This window comes from Pezoporus flaviventris, unplaced genomic scaffold (genome assembly GCF_033815535.1).
Source record: "Pezoporus flaviventris isolate CSIRO_AGI_PZ_B2104156 unplaced genomic scaffold, CSIRO_AGI_Pfla_v1 ptg000002l, whole genome shotgun sequence".
Taxonomy (NCBI): Eukaryota; Metazoa; Chordata; class Aves; order Psittaciformes; family Psittacidae; genus Pezoporus; species Pezoporus flaviventris.
This window is the reverse complement of record NW_026892550.1, coordinates 82,629,005-82,646,128: the sequence shown is the minus strand read 5'-3', so window position 1 is coordinate 82,646,128 and position 17,124 is coordinate 82,629,005. Positions and strand designations below refer to the sequence as shown.

Below are 17,124 nucleotides of genomic sequence, written 5' to 3'. Positions count from 1 at the left end.
TAGATCTCCTTGTATACTTCATTAGACATGTCTTTTGTTTGACTGATGATTTTATACTATTATTTTGCTTTTTTGCTCTGTTTTGTTTTGAATTAGCAGTAGCTAATGACGAACTGCTGAGCTGAAGTCTCTTTATATCAGTACATATCCATTCCAGTTAAGCCCAATTATTTCTTACCTAAATAGAAACAGTGCAACACTTTTTATTACGTTCATGTCTTGCCCTTAAGATTTTGTGGCAGAGTCAACAACTGGCCTTTTCCCTTCTTGAGGAACAGAGAATAATTCCATTCTGAAATTCTGCAAAGGTGTTAGACCTTAGTGTACTAATAGCTGGTGCCAGTGATCGTGATGGTATAGCAAAAACTGCCACAGGTTCCCTCAAGTCTGAGAAGCACATCTGTGCTTATTTTACTTGGGATAATTGTCTATTGTGTTGTTTCAGTGTGTTCAAGCATTTGTTTGCTGATACACTTCAAATTTGTGCATGAATTCATACAATGCTACATGGTAATCATTAAACGCTTATCACCTATTTACAAGGATAAATAGCGAGTTCTTTCATTTCTGCATCCGGACTTAAAAAAACCCCATCATGGCGACCACCCATTGACATCACAGATCACAGCTGAAAACCATGATAGTTAAACCATTATAGATTTGAATAAAATCAGACTTTCAGATATACAGGTTACTTTCTAGAAGCTTCTGCAGTCTAGAAAATCAAAGCTTACTTAAAAGCCACAAATTTCATCTACTTCCTTTTCTTCTCCATCTAATGACAGTTTATTTTGATTAGCAACTACTTTCCTACCTATTCTTTGTTTCCCCCCCCTTATATCTAATGTTTTCTATTGTTTACCAATACTAGACCTTAATATGCTTTAGTAGACCATACAAATATCTTGATAACTCTTACCATTTCCCCTCTAAATTTTTGTAGTTGCTTGTTGACATTTGAATGTAAATATGAAAGCTGATAACTGAAATTTCAAAGCCAAGTAACCACTTCTGTTAATTTCAACGTGAAAAATAGGGCTAAGTTTTCCAAGCTGACTTTGAAAATCAATCTTCTGACTGTATAAAACTAAAAAAATTCCTAAGCATTTGGCACTGTTTCAGATTTTAAGAAATGAAATCACCTAGAGATCCTGATCATCAGCCTTCCCAGAATCCTTTTTTCTGCAGAAATTCTCGTGTTCTAGCTAGTTGATAATTTTGAAAGGTCTGCTGTATCCTGGCCACGTGTTGAAAAGCTTTAGATAGCACTGTCAATTGCTTTCATTCCAATTAAAATCAAGCAACCAAAAAAAAAAAAAAAATCAAATACATGACATTTTTATAAATCCATACTCATTGATGTGATTTTTTCCACTAACAAATAGGAAGTTGAAATGGAGAGGATGATACTCACATTTTTGGATGATACGTAGTTCAGGAGAATCAAAAATAACTGACAACAGTTCGAAACAGAGCAGTCCTGAAATATGAGAAAAAATCGCTATCATCAGTAATTGATTAAAAAAAACAATACATTGTAGTAATGCAATGCCAGCAAATACCCAACATTTCCATTATACTGTGTATGGACCAACAATGCAGTATGGTCAGAAATAGAACCAGAATAATTAGGGTTGGAAAGGACCTTAAGATTATCTACTTCCAATCCCTCTTCCATGGGCAGGGACACCACACAGTAAACCATGACACCCAGAAGTTGTTAAGAATATTATGTTATTTATGCACAGTGATTCTTTTCATGTAGCCAGGACTGATCAGGTTATTTCTTTAGGTCTGACTGTTCTGAAAGAAAGACACTAAACAGAAACCAGAATTAGTGACATGTTAGCCTTTGAAAAAAGGGAGGCCAAAGTCTTTGTGCAAAGATTGCACTGTGTTTAAATCCCATTTATTTAAATCAGTGACAAAAAAAAAACACAACAAAAAAAAAAAAAAAACAAACAACAACCCGTAGTTTTCAGTGCAAGAAAGTGCTGATTCTGATGGGAAGCCTTCTCTGCTGGCGGAGGTGCAAAACCTTAAATCTGTGGGGAAAAAAATACCTTTCAGCAAAGTAATAAAGAGTTCTGGCACTGTTTCTCTGCGCTGGCCCTGGAAAGAATCACATTTGTATTGTGAGTTTTAATACTATTTCTGGGGATAAATACATTTCTTTTCTACTTTTGAATAATTTACCTTCTTATAGTAAAAGGCATTACTGCCAAATAGTGTGAACAGAATCTACTGCAATTAGATAGCTAGATAACTTCTGCAGTAGGCCCAATGAAAACCCTAGATCATTTTGAAAGTACTGAGACTGCTTAAAAAAGCCTTTCAAATAATTTTATAAGGCATAAAAATAGTTCAGTGCAGAGTTATTGTATGTTCTTGCCTGTGTTCATCCCATTGCTTTCTGGCACCATCTTTAAAAACAGCATTGCAGTAACTTGCTTTCTGAGTCAAGGAGACTATTTGGGTGATTTCTGTTCAGAAGGTGGACATAAGTTCTGATACTGGATTTTGAAGAAGCTGTTCTGCCCAGTATACTCTATATATGGCTGGGTAAGAGGGAAGGAGTATACAGAACATTGTACAAAGAACAAAAAATTCCTGACATGCAGTATGGACTGTTACATGTCACATTATGCACCCTACAAATCATCTTTGACACTTTGTAACTTTAAATAGCTGTTTTTCAGAAATCTCTTGGTGCTTTATATGGCCCTCCTTACTATTGTTCTCAGAGCAACTGGAGAACAATTTTTTGCCTTGTAGCATCCCTGTGGGGTAGAAAACTATATCTCCACTTTAGACCTGGCTTAAAGCTGAACATACATTGGATTATTTGTCCAATCTGTATTCATCTGCTTAAAGGAAATCTTCAAGCACGAATTCAGCCTGACGTGAGATACCCTTGTACCTGATCATTACACTGGCCTTCTTAGAATCACAGAATCATAGATTGCTTTGGTTGGAAGGGACCTTAAAGATCATCTAGCTCCAACCCCCCTGCCATGGGCAAGGGCATGTTCTGCTAGACCAGGTTGCTCAAAGCCCTGTCCAGCCTGGCCTTGAACACTGCCAGGGATGGAACAGTCACAGCTTCTCTGGGCAACTTGCGCCAGGGCCTCACCACCCTCACAGCAAAGAGTTTCTTTCTAATATCTAATCTAAGTCCTCCCTTTGTCCATTTAAAGTCATCCTTACTTGCTTTCCAGTAGGTCCCCTTTAGGTTCTGGAAGGCTGCTCTAAGGTCTCCCCTGAGCCTTCTCTTCTCCAGGCTGAACAACTCCAACTCTCTCAGCCTGTCGAATCTTGCCTTTAAATCTGCTGGCTGCCATACCATGCAAGGACAAAGAACTTTCTAATTGTTTGGGGACTTTTTTTATTTTTTTTTTTAATTGAAGGAATAATTCTGTAATAATTTTTTAAAGAGATTTCTCTTACTTGTATACTCATCTTTGGGTCATGTGTGAGGGGATCTAAGTCTGCAGAAGGCTAAGCATGCTCTTCTTTTCAAAGCACCAATCATTCAAAAATAATAGAAAACCTTCTAATTAGCTTAGGCCATACGCTTTGCCTTTTGAGTACTGGGCCAGAACATACCCAATTAGGCAGCTCAGGATTCAGAGCCCAGGCAGGGAAGGGTTGTTGCCCTCCCTGAAGTCTCTAACATGCTGCCCTGGAGTCCCTAGTAGAATCCCTTCTGCACTACCAGTATGAAAAATGGAAAGAAACTGTAAATAATATAAAGAAACAAATTTTAAGTCAGTTGAATCTCCCTAGTTTCTGTCGAGGGTAACACCTCAGGTTCTTTCCTGAATTATTCTTAAATGTGAATTTCAGTTATCGCATTATTAAGAAAACAAAAAAATCTTACCAGCACCTTTACTTCAAATTCCACATCTTTACCAAAGCTTTTTTTTCATGGAATACATCTTCTGAGTGTCCTTTGACAGTACAAATTCTGTAGGGGAAGGTGATGTTCACTGTTATGCCACCTGATTATCCTTCATTAGCAGGATCTTTCCATCTTAATCCTACAATCAGTTTCTTTCCACTTCTCTGCATAGAAAAATATTTGCATCAGAATTGATGAGTAAGGAAGCCTCAAGTCATAGTAGAATTTTATTTATGCTGAAGAAATTAATGCCAGCTAATATTCTTGTTTCTTGCTATTTTTCTTCTGTATTTAATTTCTGGTAATTGGCCCAACTTGTGTCCCACTGTGGGAGCTTGGCAGTGAGAGAGGGATAAAGAACAGAGAAAGATTTGTAGGTTGCAGGGACAGCTTGTATATGTGGCTGCGTAAGTATGTGAGCTGGCATAAAGCAAGGCTCTGTGGATGTTAACTGTTTAACTAATACTGGATATAAATCCTTAGCTAGATGAGAATGTGACCTGACAAGGTAGGAAGAAATATTTACAGGTGCCCCACTGGTGTTTGGTTTCTTGCAAGAGCGATCAGAATGCACTTAATTACATCCCCAGATATTATGACCATGCAAGGGTGAATCATGCAACTCTTGGTTGATGCATGGCTGGAAAAATGGAGTTAGCACAATCCAAAATGGCAAGGATTTGTGGTCACAAGGAGAAAAAGGAAATGCATACTTACACAATACATGTAGCCAGTGAAGGATTTCATTTTCAGTCCTTCTTAGAATGGTGAAGGAAGGACTTTTTTTTTTTTTTTAAGAAAAAGGCAAGTTGAGTTGAAAATGAAACCTAACATATTGCCATTCCACCTTTAGCAGTGACTTTGCTTGGTCTAAGCAATACCTAGGTTAAACCTAAGCTAAACAGGGTGAGTGCATGTGACATTCGTAGAGAAAAACTAAGCAATAGAGAACAGAGTATTTTAATTGCTCAGAGGAACTCTTTCTCCCGAGTCAGAAATAAAGCTGTGTCTCTACATGCTGTTAATGGCATTATGTTGTTGGTGGATTACCCTTTGAATAGCATCTAAGGCAGAAGTTGTGATGATCAGCGGTTATTAGAAACCAAAATGACCTTTCTTTAGCACAAGTGCTTTGGCTGCATCCAGTTCTTGATAAGTGCTTTTATGTCTCTATTCCAGTTTTTCTTGTAGTTCCAAGTGGATGTGTTTTCTTGTTTCTTTGCCTGAATCTGTTGGGTAGTAGTGTTTTCTACTATATTTTGAGTTCCATCTGAGAGGCAGCTCATTCAAAGTGGTGGGAGGAACACCTCAGAAAGAGACAAGTATCTGATCACCCCACTGAGATCCACTTGTAGGGAAGGCATTAAATTAGTTTGATTCTTTTATAGGGGTATTACCAACTTGAAATACTCTTTTTCTAGTTCGAACGGAAAACCACTTGAAAGGAAAGAACCACTGTGTTTTAAGTTCCACAAACACTATCACATGATGTTAAATGGATCCTCTGTCATCATGAGAATTTACACCCGGGGTTTGCAGGCAGGACATGGCATTCTGGACACTCACCTCCACGTACACCAGAGCGGTTTAGTTGCTCAGGTTTTGGCAGTTCCTGCAGTTCCTGAGAGGTGGTTTTGAATTCTGCATCTCTTGTTTAACATGGCAGCTCGAAGAGTCCAGCTACGTTTAACATGTACTGAATTCAGTTCACATTTCATTTGGAAGGAGTCATTTTTGCTCTCTGCGGAGGTTTCAATTATAGAGGACCAAATGACAGGCGTAATTAAGGGAAGTGGTGGGATACCAGCAGAGCACTTTGGTGTTTCCACCAAGGATTTTGCAAATCCAAGCTTGATTAATCTGTTTAAACATCTGTGCATCCTCTCGTCTGTGTAACTTATCCCCGGGTATCTCTTTCCCTTCCACCGCCTGCCTGCCTGCCGTGCTCCTAACGGGCCGGACCTAGCCGCAGCCCTCTCCACCGCTTCGCACACGATGTCCCCCCGGTAGCGCTTCAGCCAACGACACCGCCCGCCTCAAAACACCGCTCGCACTCGCATTCCGCGGCGGAACCGCAGGGCAGAGCCCACAGTACCGAGAAACCGGATCGAAGAAGGGCTGGGGAGCGGCGGCGGCGCCTGCCGCCGCGGGGTGCTCGGCGCGGGCGGGCGCGGGGCTCGGCCACTGTGCCACCGAGCCGCCCTGCCACTGTGCCACCGTGCCGCTGCCCCTCAGCCATGCCGTGCCGTGCCGCGCCGTGCCGTGGGTCCCTTGGTCTGTCCCCCCACTTGTGGAGGCCGTCGGCTCCAGCCCGGCTCCTTGACGTCATGTCTGTGGCGCGGCCCCGGCAGGCGCAGTGAAGGCGGGCGGGCACCGCGTTAAACTTTCAGATCAAGTCCGGCGGCGGTTCCGAACGCCGCGCGCGGGGGGCTGCGTGCAGCCGCCGCTGCCGCAGCTGGAACATCTGGAAGCGTTCAGTGTGTCTGTCTGCCGGCGAGAGGGAGAGAGCGGGGAGCGAGCGCGCTGAGGGAGGGGAGGGAGTAAGGGGCTGGGACTGTGCTCTCTTCCTCTGCAGAAACAGCTCCCTGCCAACACAACGCGCTCGGAATGGCTTTGAAGAGGAGGAGCAGCAGCGTTTGAACATCTCTCTTTTTCCCCCCCTTTTTTTCCTCCTTTTCTGACTCTTGTAGTTGGTGGATTTTAAAAAGACATTTAATCCTCAGAGGTTTGCCCTGGATGCTTTTGCTTTTTCCTTTTTTTTTTTTTTCTTTCTCCCCCTCTCTCTCGTTTCCCCCCTTCCTGTTCTTTTTTATGGTTTAACAGCCAGAGGTGCTGTGCTAAATTCTTGGAAGGGGCCCGGATGTACTGAGGATGCATTGCAATTTCACTAAAGGAGGCAGTAGTGGAAAGGATCAGTTTTTGGTGTTTGATGCAATAATGGGAATCAGGTAATAATAAAAGGGAAAATTCTGCAGCTCCATTCTTCCGTGTATTTTACCAAGCCGATTTTCGGAGGGATTAATCTGGACTCGTTTTAAATGGTCAATGAAAACAAGAGGATGTACATCCCCGAAGAAAACCATCAAGGTAAGCCTGAGATTCACCTCCGAAGATCTCGCAACCATTCTCTCCCCTACCCTTTGTCCGTAATCTCTCGGCTCGGTTCAACCGCTGCCCCAGCCAGCTGCAGCCGTGGGGCCGGGGCGGAGGACAGCCCTTGCCACCGCTTCCCATTCGGGGGACACAGCTCCCTTCAGCCGACTGTGCTGCAGGAAGACCCCCGCAGCCCCTCAGGTAACCGGGGGTTCATAGAAAACCCCGTTCAAAGTAAAGTTCCTTTGAGTCGCCGTCGTTGCCTTCCAGGGCGGAGGGGCTGCGCGGAGCCGCCCGTGCCTCCGTGTCAGGGACAGATTAATTGGTAGCGCGGCCAGGATTATGGGATCTTTCCCAATTAATGCCCTCCCGGTCCTCCTAACCCCCATCTGGGTACGGCTTCCTAAAGACACCGGGAGAGGAGCCCTTCCCTTCTCTTACGCTATTTCTAATCTCTCACACGAGAAGGGAAAGGAAGGGGGAATTAGCTGTTTACACACACATACACCACACACGCACACGTAACCGGGAGGATGAGGGACACCGGGAGGGCCTGCATTAAAATCAAAGTTGGGTTTTACATGGGGCAGTGATTTCTCTCCCAGCTCCTCTCAGGATCGCCCGCATTATGGATACCAACCCGTGCTGCTGCTGCTGCCTCTAGGCATTAGCAAACGTCCCCCGCTATTCCCTGTAGTAAAACTTTGTCCAAACTCCAGAAGCCTCTCCCCCCACACCCCCGGCTCAACCCCGATCTGCTGCCCCTGAAGTTATTTTTACCCTGTTACCTGCATGTTGTCCCCCCTCCCTCCCCAGCAGCCCTGCTGCACACACACATCGGTGTTGCACAGCAGACAGAGCCATTTCCTCCCCTCGGCAAGAGAGGAGCAGCGCTCCGGCGGGAACCGACTGCCCCCCTCTTCTCCGCAGAACCCTCCAGCCGAGGGCAACTTCTTCCTTATTCCCCCATCCTGCCCCCGGCCCTGCCCTCCATGGCACCTCCCTCCCTTGTCCGGGGCCCCTGCCCGCTGTGACCGGGCACCTGCACTGGGTGCGTGTGGGGTCCCAGCTTCGGGCAGCTCCCCTGGTGCCCCCTGCCCTCAGCCCGTGGCAGGGGCAGCCGAGGGCGCAGCTGGGGAGGTGCGTTAGCGCTGTGGCAGCCCGTAATGGTGGAGAGGCAGTGGAGATAACACCATCCTCCTTCCGATTTAATACAGATTAAAAAGAGAAAAACCCCGACACCCCAGCACCCCCCTCCCCTAGGCACTCTATCGAAATGAGGTGGGAGGGGAAAGGAAGCAGCCCCTGATGCAGAGTGCTCCTTCCATGTGGGAGCGAGCCCGCAACACATGTATTCAGCAGGCGTAATTGGGCTGCTCTTCCTGGACCAGAGCTGATAAAGTGGATGAAGAGCTCAGCCTCCATAGCAATATGCCAACACTATGGCAACCTAAATCCAGCTCCCTCCTTATCAGCTGCAGTGATTATATAATTGAAGGAACAGTTTTGCATCTGTCTCTTGATGCGGGTTGTCATTACCCCCAGGTGAAAGAGCAACTTCTAAAGCAAACAGAAAATCAGTCAGGTGGAAGAGTTCTGTTCCCTGATAGTGCTTGGGCTGCCATTTATTTACAATCTATTTTGATTTTGTGCAAACAGCGCCTGAAAGGTTAAACTGATCAGCAATCGAGAAAACCTGGTGACAAGGAGGTGGGAGCAAACCAATCACAATGTGGAATGGAGTCGTTAAAGCAACCACAAATTCTCAGTTGCAAGGTAGAGATAAAGAGTAGAAGGTAAAGCAAGGTGTGTGACCCTGGCCTGCTCCTTGTTTGTAAGAGGGAAGGTTGACTGGAATAAGTCCTTGTTCTTGCATCCTTCTCAGTTGCTGGCAGCAAGGTGAGCGTTCCAGGTACTGCTGATACAAGGCAATTTTTTTTTGTCTGTTCTTGAAATGTGACTGACAGGGCCAGGCCTCTGCTAGCAGTTGCTTTCTGCACATGTCCACTCCAGTGAGCCTCTCAATAGCTCACCTGTACAGCATTTAGTACTATAGCCTGGGAGGCAGGGGAGCCGCTTGCTTAAAATAAAGAAATAGAGCGTGCTAGAGGCCATTTGTTAGGTTGTGAGAACTGTGAGGAAGAGAAATTGTATTTGAAAATGCTTTGTTGACTTCTCAACTGCTAATTTGGGTAGGTTTGTAATACACGTGTTTGTAATATGTTCTTTTGAGTGTGACTTTGTCCACTGAAAGGCTTCCACCCTAAAGTAAGAATTTCTGATAATTTTTGAATGTTAAAATATAAGTCTACTGTGTTTTCATTGCAGTCTCCTGCTGCACAAAGAAAGAGGAGCTGATGATATTATTTGTTGATGCTGAGATGCTTCTCAGCATTTATTTTTGCTAAACAAAAGAGCATATTTTTATAGCAATTAATTATTCATTATTACCATAGCGCATGTGTTTATCTAGAAAAACTAAAAAACCCACCTGCCAAGCACCAGAAAAAAGCTTTCAAAACTACCTCCATCATTCTTAATGCACATGTGGGACTGGGTGGGATCCTAGATGGGCATCTTTAATGCGTTTCCCTCATAATATTTTGAAAACTCACTCTCTCATAATAGAAAATGGAAAATCAGTTTGCAAACCCACGTTTCACAGCCCTCTCAAGGGAGGGACCAGTGTGAGTCAACCCAGCCTGTGGTGCTGCGAGTTCGAATCTCAAGCATAGCGTAACCATCTAGTTGAATGTGAATGCTCCCCATCCTGGTGATTGGAGGGGTCTCGGGGTGATTTGGTGACCAGCCAGGAAATGTAACGAACCCAGTAGTTCTGCCGTGTTTTTTCAGTCCCGGGGGCTTCGGGGGACCGGGAGGGTAGGTCCCGGTACTGCCTCTCCCGGGAGGTGGCACTGCGGGGCCGCTGAGCCCGGAGCCGTGCAGACGCTTCTCGGTCTGCCTCATCCGTCCCCTGCTCCTCAGGAGGACCGGCCAGATGTAGCACCAGTAGATACGGATCTACCCCAGAATAAAATTCATTAGGATTGAAGAGCCCCTGGTAGGTCACTTATTTCATATAGTAATGGTCCTCTGAGTGAAAAGCCCTTTCTGATGCTGTGTCTGAACTACCCTTCCTTCAATTTCAGAGAATGCCTTTGGGCTTTGTCCTTATTGCATATTTTGAACAGATTTCTACCTGCTGCTTGTAGAGAAGAACCCCCTTGTGTATTTGTCAACCATAATTAGGTCTTCCTTCAACCTCCTTTCCTAACCTGCACATATTCTGTTCTTGAAATCTTCCCTGTAAGACACTTTTTTCATAGTCCTTGTAATCTTTTGTATCTGTTAAATCAGGAGCTAATTAGTATATCCTTTATTTCTCAGAAGCCTATTGATAGTGAGAGGGTCAAGTCACAAGCATGGTCCCTAATGCATTTTCTGACCTGAAATGAGGATCAAACCCCCAAATACTCCCCTTAACTCTGCAGGTATAAATAGAGATGATTGTGTACACTTTACAGCTGATTTCAGTTGAAGGCTTGAAATCTGTCTCGTGCTGTGCTACAAGACAAAAACATTGGAGATGTGGACTAGAATTTGCTGGATGTTTGCTTTAATTTTCTGCTCTATTTTCAGAATGCCACTTTTATTTCCTATAATTTTCTGGGGCAATGCTTCAACATATAGGAGAAACTGTGTTCTTTTTGTGGTGACTAAGTGATCAGACCAAGTCTTCATTTTTGAGCATTTGTTTTTGTGCTCTCATTTTGCTATACATGTTTGTCAGGCATTAGTTGTGGGGCATAAAGAATACCTCTAATTGGATTGACACTTATCTTCAGTTTTTTTTTTTTTTGGGAAAAAAAAATACCTGAATCGCTGTTTTAAAAACACAGCACTAAAATTCCAACCCTCACAGATTTAACAATAAATGCTTGTATTTATAAAGTATTATTTTCTTCCTCTAAGTACTTGGGACATTCAGTAGGTGCTAAGTGCTTAATTCAATGTAATATGCAATAACAGTGTAATATAAAAATAGTTAATAGAATGTTAAATAACTACTTAAACATTCTAAGTAATATAGTGCACTGCATTTACTTGTAGAGAAGACTAGTAGAGTCTTCAGAAGAAGTGCTTATGCGCATTCAACCTTTTCGTATCCTTAAAAGAAGTATTTTAAGTATCCTGCTAAAGACATGGGATTTAAAGTATATACTCTTGAAAGATTTTCTTTGAAATCCTCTTCAGTCATAGAGACCAGTTTGGGTTAGGTCATCATTGGTGTTCCTGCTTACTGGTTCTTCCTGAAGTCTGAGCTTCTGCCCTTATGAACACTTGCTTCTGAAGAACCAAGCTTGTGCCCTCTCTGCAACCAAGGCACCCTTACAAACCCACTCATAGTTGCATCTCTGCTCCTGAATGTATTTTTGGGGTTACATCTGTGTAATTCACTGCAGCAGGTATGACACATTCTTGCCATGTGGAATTAATTAGAATCATAGAATAGAACTATAGAATCAGGTAGGTTGGGAAAGGCCTTTAAGATCAAGCCCAACTGTTAAATTAATTTATCCTACTAAGATACTTACTTTTAATTATTTGTCTTCATCTTTTTTTTTCCTCAAAACGTTTTGAGTTTAAAGAAAATGTCATATACCTGCAATATTACCATGTATGCTTAGGTTTGGCTTAGTTTCTTTCCATTTTGTGGAAAATGGGTTTACGTCAAATAGGATCAATCTGAATGGCAGTCATTCTTAAATTTACTTTTTTTGCATGTCTGTGTACATGTGTGTGAATTGTCATTGTGGCCATCTGACTTGTTAGAAACTGTCTTGTTTAACCCTTTCTGGGAGTTAATTCAAGGAACAGAGTCACTGAAGTTCAGGAACAGCAAATATAAGATCTTTTTTGAGCAAATGTGTTGTATAAATTTATTGTCTGTCAAACAACAGATGTGACCATGTACATTAAGTCTCTTGAATTACTGAAAACAACAATAGGATCAACACTGAAGAAAGCTTTTTCCAATGGCAGAGATATGCTTTACAAAACATATTATTAAATTGTTCAATTGCCCATTTTTCTTAAGACTGTAGAAAAACCCAGTATTTTTTGGGTTTGAGTCAATTTTTTATCTGAAAAACTGTTTCTTATTTAGCTAATGGTGATGAGATGAATTTGAGAGAAAGTGTACTAATTAAAATGCTTATTGCTGGATTTTGGCATCACCAATTTTAAGAAAAGACAACAATATTAAGCATTCAGACACACTGGTTGCCACCAAATACTTTTCGTTTTGACATAGTTCATCTCTTACCTAATATAAAATTGGCATGTTTTGCGTATAATTTTACTAATGGAAGCTAAAAAATATATAAAATTAATATTTACCATGCTTTTAATCATTTTTACTTTGCTGGAGTAAAAGCATTTAAGCTACTTGAGAATTTTTTTCCTCATCCTGCCCTTTTTATGCAAGAGGAAGTCAGTCAGTCTTCTGAGCAGAGAGCACGGTGATGGGCTTATGGTGCTTCTGCCAGAAAGCAGGTCTAGTTTTAAGTGGTAGAGTGGTCATGCTGGGAGCTCTGAAATACAGTGATGAAGTTGTATGATTGCAAGGGCACCTGTTATTACTGCAAGGTTGTCATGGTATAAATCAGGGTGCAGTCAATATGACATGTAAATCTTCGCATGAAAGAGTCCTTTAAAGAGTTTCTGTCAGTTCCCATGGATGGGACATAATGATGAAAGTGATATAAAGAGCAAGCCCTGTTGAAAAGCAGGTCTTACTCAGAGCCACTTCCAGTCAAATCTTTAATGTCTCTGAGGACAGGGCTTCCTCTGAGCAGCCTGGTACTGTATTTAACTGCCCTTATGGTAAAAAGAAAAAACAAACCCCAAACAAAAAAATCAACACATTTTTCCTAGTATCTGCTCTGTATGTTGAAATCTGTATACTTAAAGATGGAGAGCTAATTTACATATGTCAGCTGGTAGCTAAGCTGCAACCATGTTTCTGTGTTTAATCGGACACCGTGCTGTTTGTTGAAACTTTGAGGTGGAAGACTTGAGGAGCTTTTGCCTCTGTGCAGCACACCTTTTTGAGTAGTTTTCTTGGTTTTATTATAGTTTGTATTGTAGGTGAGGTGAGGTAAGCCTGGAGTCTCAATTGCGCTTATAGATACACTGAGTTCATAAGTGGGTTGTTTTCCTGCGCTGTGCTGGAACAGCTTTCTATTCTGTTCTGTGGCTAGGGTCAGAGACTGGCACATGTAATGATGAGGTAGTAGAAATCTATGAGTAGTTCAATGTTTAATGTTCCAATACATGTTAATATACCAGGTCAATAGATGAATCCTGCTATAATTTATAAACATTTAACTGAATCTGATTACTTACTGTTGGGATATATATATATCTGCACATAAAATCATCATGGGAGTGATGACTGTAGGGCTTGAATCCAAACAAGATTAGGGTCTTCTATTTAGATTCTTTTTTCTCCCCATGGACTAAAGAAAATTGAGGTAACTGTTAATGGATGTCCTCTGGGATGTCAGAAGCTTATGTAGAAATGCTAAGACTGTATTTGTAGAGGACTTTCTCTTTTTTCTCTGTGTGTGTGTGAGAGAGAGGGTTTTGTTTCTTTTTAGCCCCAGTTATTAAATTCTAAATCTCAGTTGCTGTCTCAGTGGGCAAAACATTTAGAATCCATGAAAAGAGACCAGCAAGTTGAATGTCCTTCAGCAGCTGGGAGGAGTTATCATGGTTCCAGTTAAAGCCTTGCCTGTGGGAATAAACAAAAAAAAAAGGTTATTTAACCTGGCACCTGTAAGGAAATAAAAGAAATCCAGAAGATTCATCAGTCTCCTGAGCTGGGCACTGACAAATTTAGCACAGTTAAGAGGGAGAGAAAATTTGCTGCTTTGATAAAAGACAGAAGATTAAAATAAAGTAAATCTTAAAGGTGATTGGAGGCTTAATGGTTTTCAAACCAGACTGAGAAATGAGACCAAGAAATCTGGCTATCTTTCCACCATGTGTATTAATCTTATGAGCCAGTTTTTTTAAGGAAAACATTGTCTGAGATCCATCCGACTTTAAACGATGCTTTATCATATGTTTAAAATGTGCTTCTCTAAATGGAACTGTTATTTGTCTTACATTTTTCAGGTTTTCAGCCTATGATGTGGATGGTTGCCTTTGGGTATTTTGGAAAAAACAATTAAATATGACTGAACATGACATTGTAATTACAAAGTAAATATGCTCTAATTGAGTAATTAACTCAACATTTCTTCCTAAAGGCATTGTAGGAACAAATTTATGTTACTGATCAGATGTCAGATTTTTTATTCCAAAGGAGGAGAAAAAAAGATTTCCGTTCTTCAATGTGCCTGGCTAGATGTAAGACTTCTTAAGAATCTTCAGGTTTTGAAATTTAATATGTGGTTTTGATACATCAGATGTTCCTCTAATGCTTTTTGTCAGATGAAATAGTCTTTAAATATACAAAAAGAGTGCCTGCGTCTCTTTGCTTGTAAGTCAGTCCAACTCTGTTAGGTAACATCTATATCCTGCTTCATGCTTTACTGACAAAAGGAATAATTCTGAAATTGAAACTTGCATGATATAGCTGTTAGTAGTAAAATTCATGAATTTTAGATATAGAAAAGCCACAGTGGACTGTGTGGGAAGCAAGGGAATTGCGTGAGTTCAGGAATTAAAATTGTTTGTTGAAGATAGAAGAAAAATGTGTCATTGCATTTAAATACATCACGTAGCGTATTGATGTTGAACTTTACGGTTAAATCTGATACAGATTGACAAATATCAGGAAGCTGAAAGTTAAGACTTAGATGCCATGCCAAACTTTGCTGTGTTTCGCTGTTCACAGAATAACTTTTTCCATGCAGACCCTGTATGTAAACCTTGGAAACTTGGATTTAGTTAAGTACAAAGGGGTCTGATTCTCTTGGGGTAAATTTAGCACATTGACAGCAAAGTTAGCAAATTAAGTCACATAAGCCCAAGTGACTTTAAGAAAAAGGAAGAAATCTATGATATTCATTACTTTCTTGAGTTGTAAACAAATATATGTAGGGAGGAAAGCTTCACCTATGTACCGAAATTCCCATGATACTTAAATTACTTATTGCTGATTTATGAATTATATAAATGCAGAGTGTTTTCAGGTGTAATTTAAATTTGAATTGGTATCTTTAGAGAGAAATAAAATATAGAATGAAAGTAGAAAGTGATCAGGTTAAATTGTGGTTTAAATGGAACCTTTATGTGACTGGAGCAACAGGTAGGAGTGAGTTACAGGAAATTTTTATATCACTTTCACCTAAATGAAAAATGTAAGTGGAAAAATCTGATTTGCAGGCATCAGTCAGGTTTGGGGCAGGCAGTGTCAAAATTGAGTTCTTCAGTTAGTGGATGGCTTGAATGATATAACTCTAATATCTTTTGCCTGTCAGTTTTTCACTGGCTTTGGCTTAATTGCATAAATCCTGTGAGTGCAAAATGCCTGTTAGCAGGTGTTTGGTGGTGGTAGTCCTGTACACAGCAGTATACTCTGGTGAGCTGAAACACATTTCTCTACAATTTGTGATTTGAAGGCAAATATAATGACATAGTGGTGGCTGGAATAAAGAGGCTATCACTTGTCAATTTGGCCATTGGAACAAAAGTCAGAAATAATAGCAGTGTGTGAAATACTAAGATCAACATGGCTTGAAGACTTTTATCTGCTTAAAGGCAAAGGGTGTCAACAAAGATCATAAGAGATGAAAACTCATGTCCTAATTCACATGCAGTGATAAAAGCTGTTATGCATGCCATGAAGTCAGTCAGAAAATAACTAGCCGTACTTGCTTCAGACAGTTCCTAAAAAAGTCAGGTATCAAGCTTCAGGAGATTTGAGCATGGAGCTCTACAGATGCTTGGCAGAATCTTTTGGAAGGTATCTTAGCACACAGTCAAACCTAAAGTGCTTTATAAAGGATCATGTCTTAAAATAAAAATAATTCAACAAAACATAGCAAGAAATTTTTAATGCTGATAATGCAATTTCTGTTACTTCCTATGACACATCATGCTTAGGCATCATCTGAGTGCTTTTAATTTGCAGTGTGAGTAACGCAGTATAGAGCATTACTGTCAATAGGTATGTATTTGAGTAAATGTACATCCTGCTGCCTTAATGCAAAGCTTTTACTGAAATAAGTTTTCATTCAGATTTTACAGTACATGTGGGTCAGCAGTTTTCTATCTGTTTTCTTAGCACTTAGCATTCATATTGAGAACCTTGCTGTTGTCTTGCTATCCCTTGATTGCATTCTTATTTCACCAGAACAATGTTGGAATATTTATTTTTGAGATTTTTCTGTTGTGCTTTAAGGTGGTTTCTTCTGCATAGAATGCACAGCTAGGTTTAACTGAATGTTGCTAAAGATTTTGCCATGCATGCTGTAGGGCCAAAGGATGTCTCATTTATGAGACATGGATGGAGAAACCCTATGTGGAGTCAATTCTACAAATATCAAAGGGCAGGAAATGTATTCTTACTGCATGTATCAGTGGTGTTTTGATACTTCAAAAGGAATGTGGTGTAAGCTCATCCAGGTGGCTTAATATATTGGTGAGTGTCAATATTGAAATACTATTTTAAAATATCATTTAAAAATAGAATTACCGTAGAAGATAGAAAGCCCCACTTGTCATCTTAGGATTTAAACCTCTAGTTCATGTAGCTAGTTATTTTAATAACAGCAGTAGAAAGTATCTAAACCAGATTCTGCTGCTACAAAACACTGGACAAAGATTTGACAGATTGTCAGGTGCTATTTGAGAGATTAATGTAAAGACTAGAGTACAGACATTAGAGGATCAGACTGTATTTTAATTTATTTCTGTGGTAGGATATAGGCTTCCAGAATGTCTGCCAAACCTCCACAAAGGTTGTATTTCTTTCCTTTTGGAAGGCTGGCAAATAAGTGTTTTCTCTGAGGTTGCATACCTATTTTCTTACATACTTACATGGTCATGGTATCTGTAGTATGAACAACTCCCTGTGTGAAAAACTCTATTGCTCTTCCCAAAGTGCCAGGTCAATA

At 41.0% G+C, this 17,124-nt stretch overlaps 1 protein-coding gene across 5 annotated transcripts in view; it reads left to right on the top strand.

The window, feature by feature from the left end:
* CACNA1C (calcium voltage-gated channel subunit alpha1 C) overlaps window positions 1-17,124 on the top strand; it is a 482,397-nt gene that overhangs the window by 38,279 nt on the left and 426,994 nt on the right. The window contains exon 1 of one of the 5 annotated variants that reach the window (XM_061444712.1): window positions 6,254-6,988. The exons of 3 other annotated variants lie outside the window; for them this stretch is intronic. In XM_061444712.1, the coding sequence (XP_061300696.1) occupies window positions 6,940-6,988 (49 nt within the window). In that variant the 5' untranslated portion in view covers window positions 6,254-6,939. Of the gene's footprint in view, window positions 1-6,253; window positions 6,989-8,781; window positions 8,894-17,124 lie in introns of those variants that run through there. One more of the 5 variants, XM_061444715.1, reaches the window with a different exon arrangement.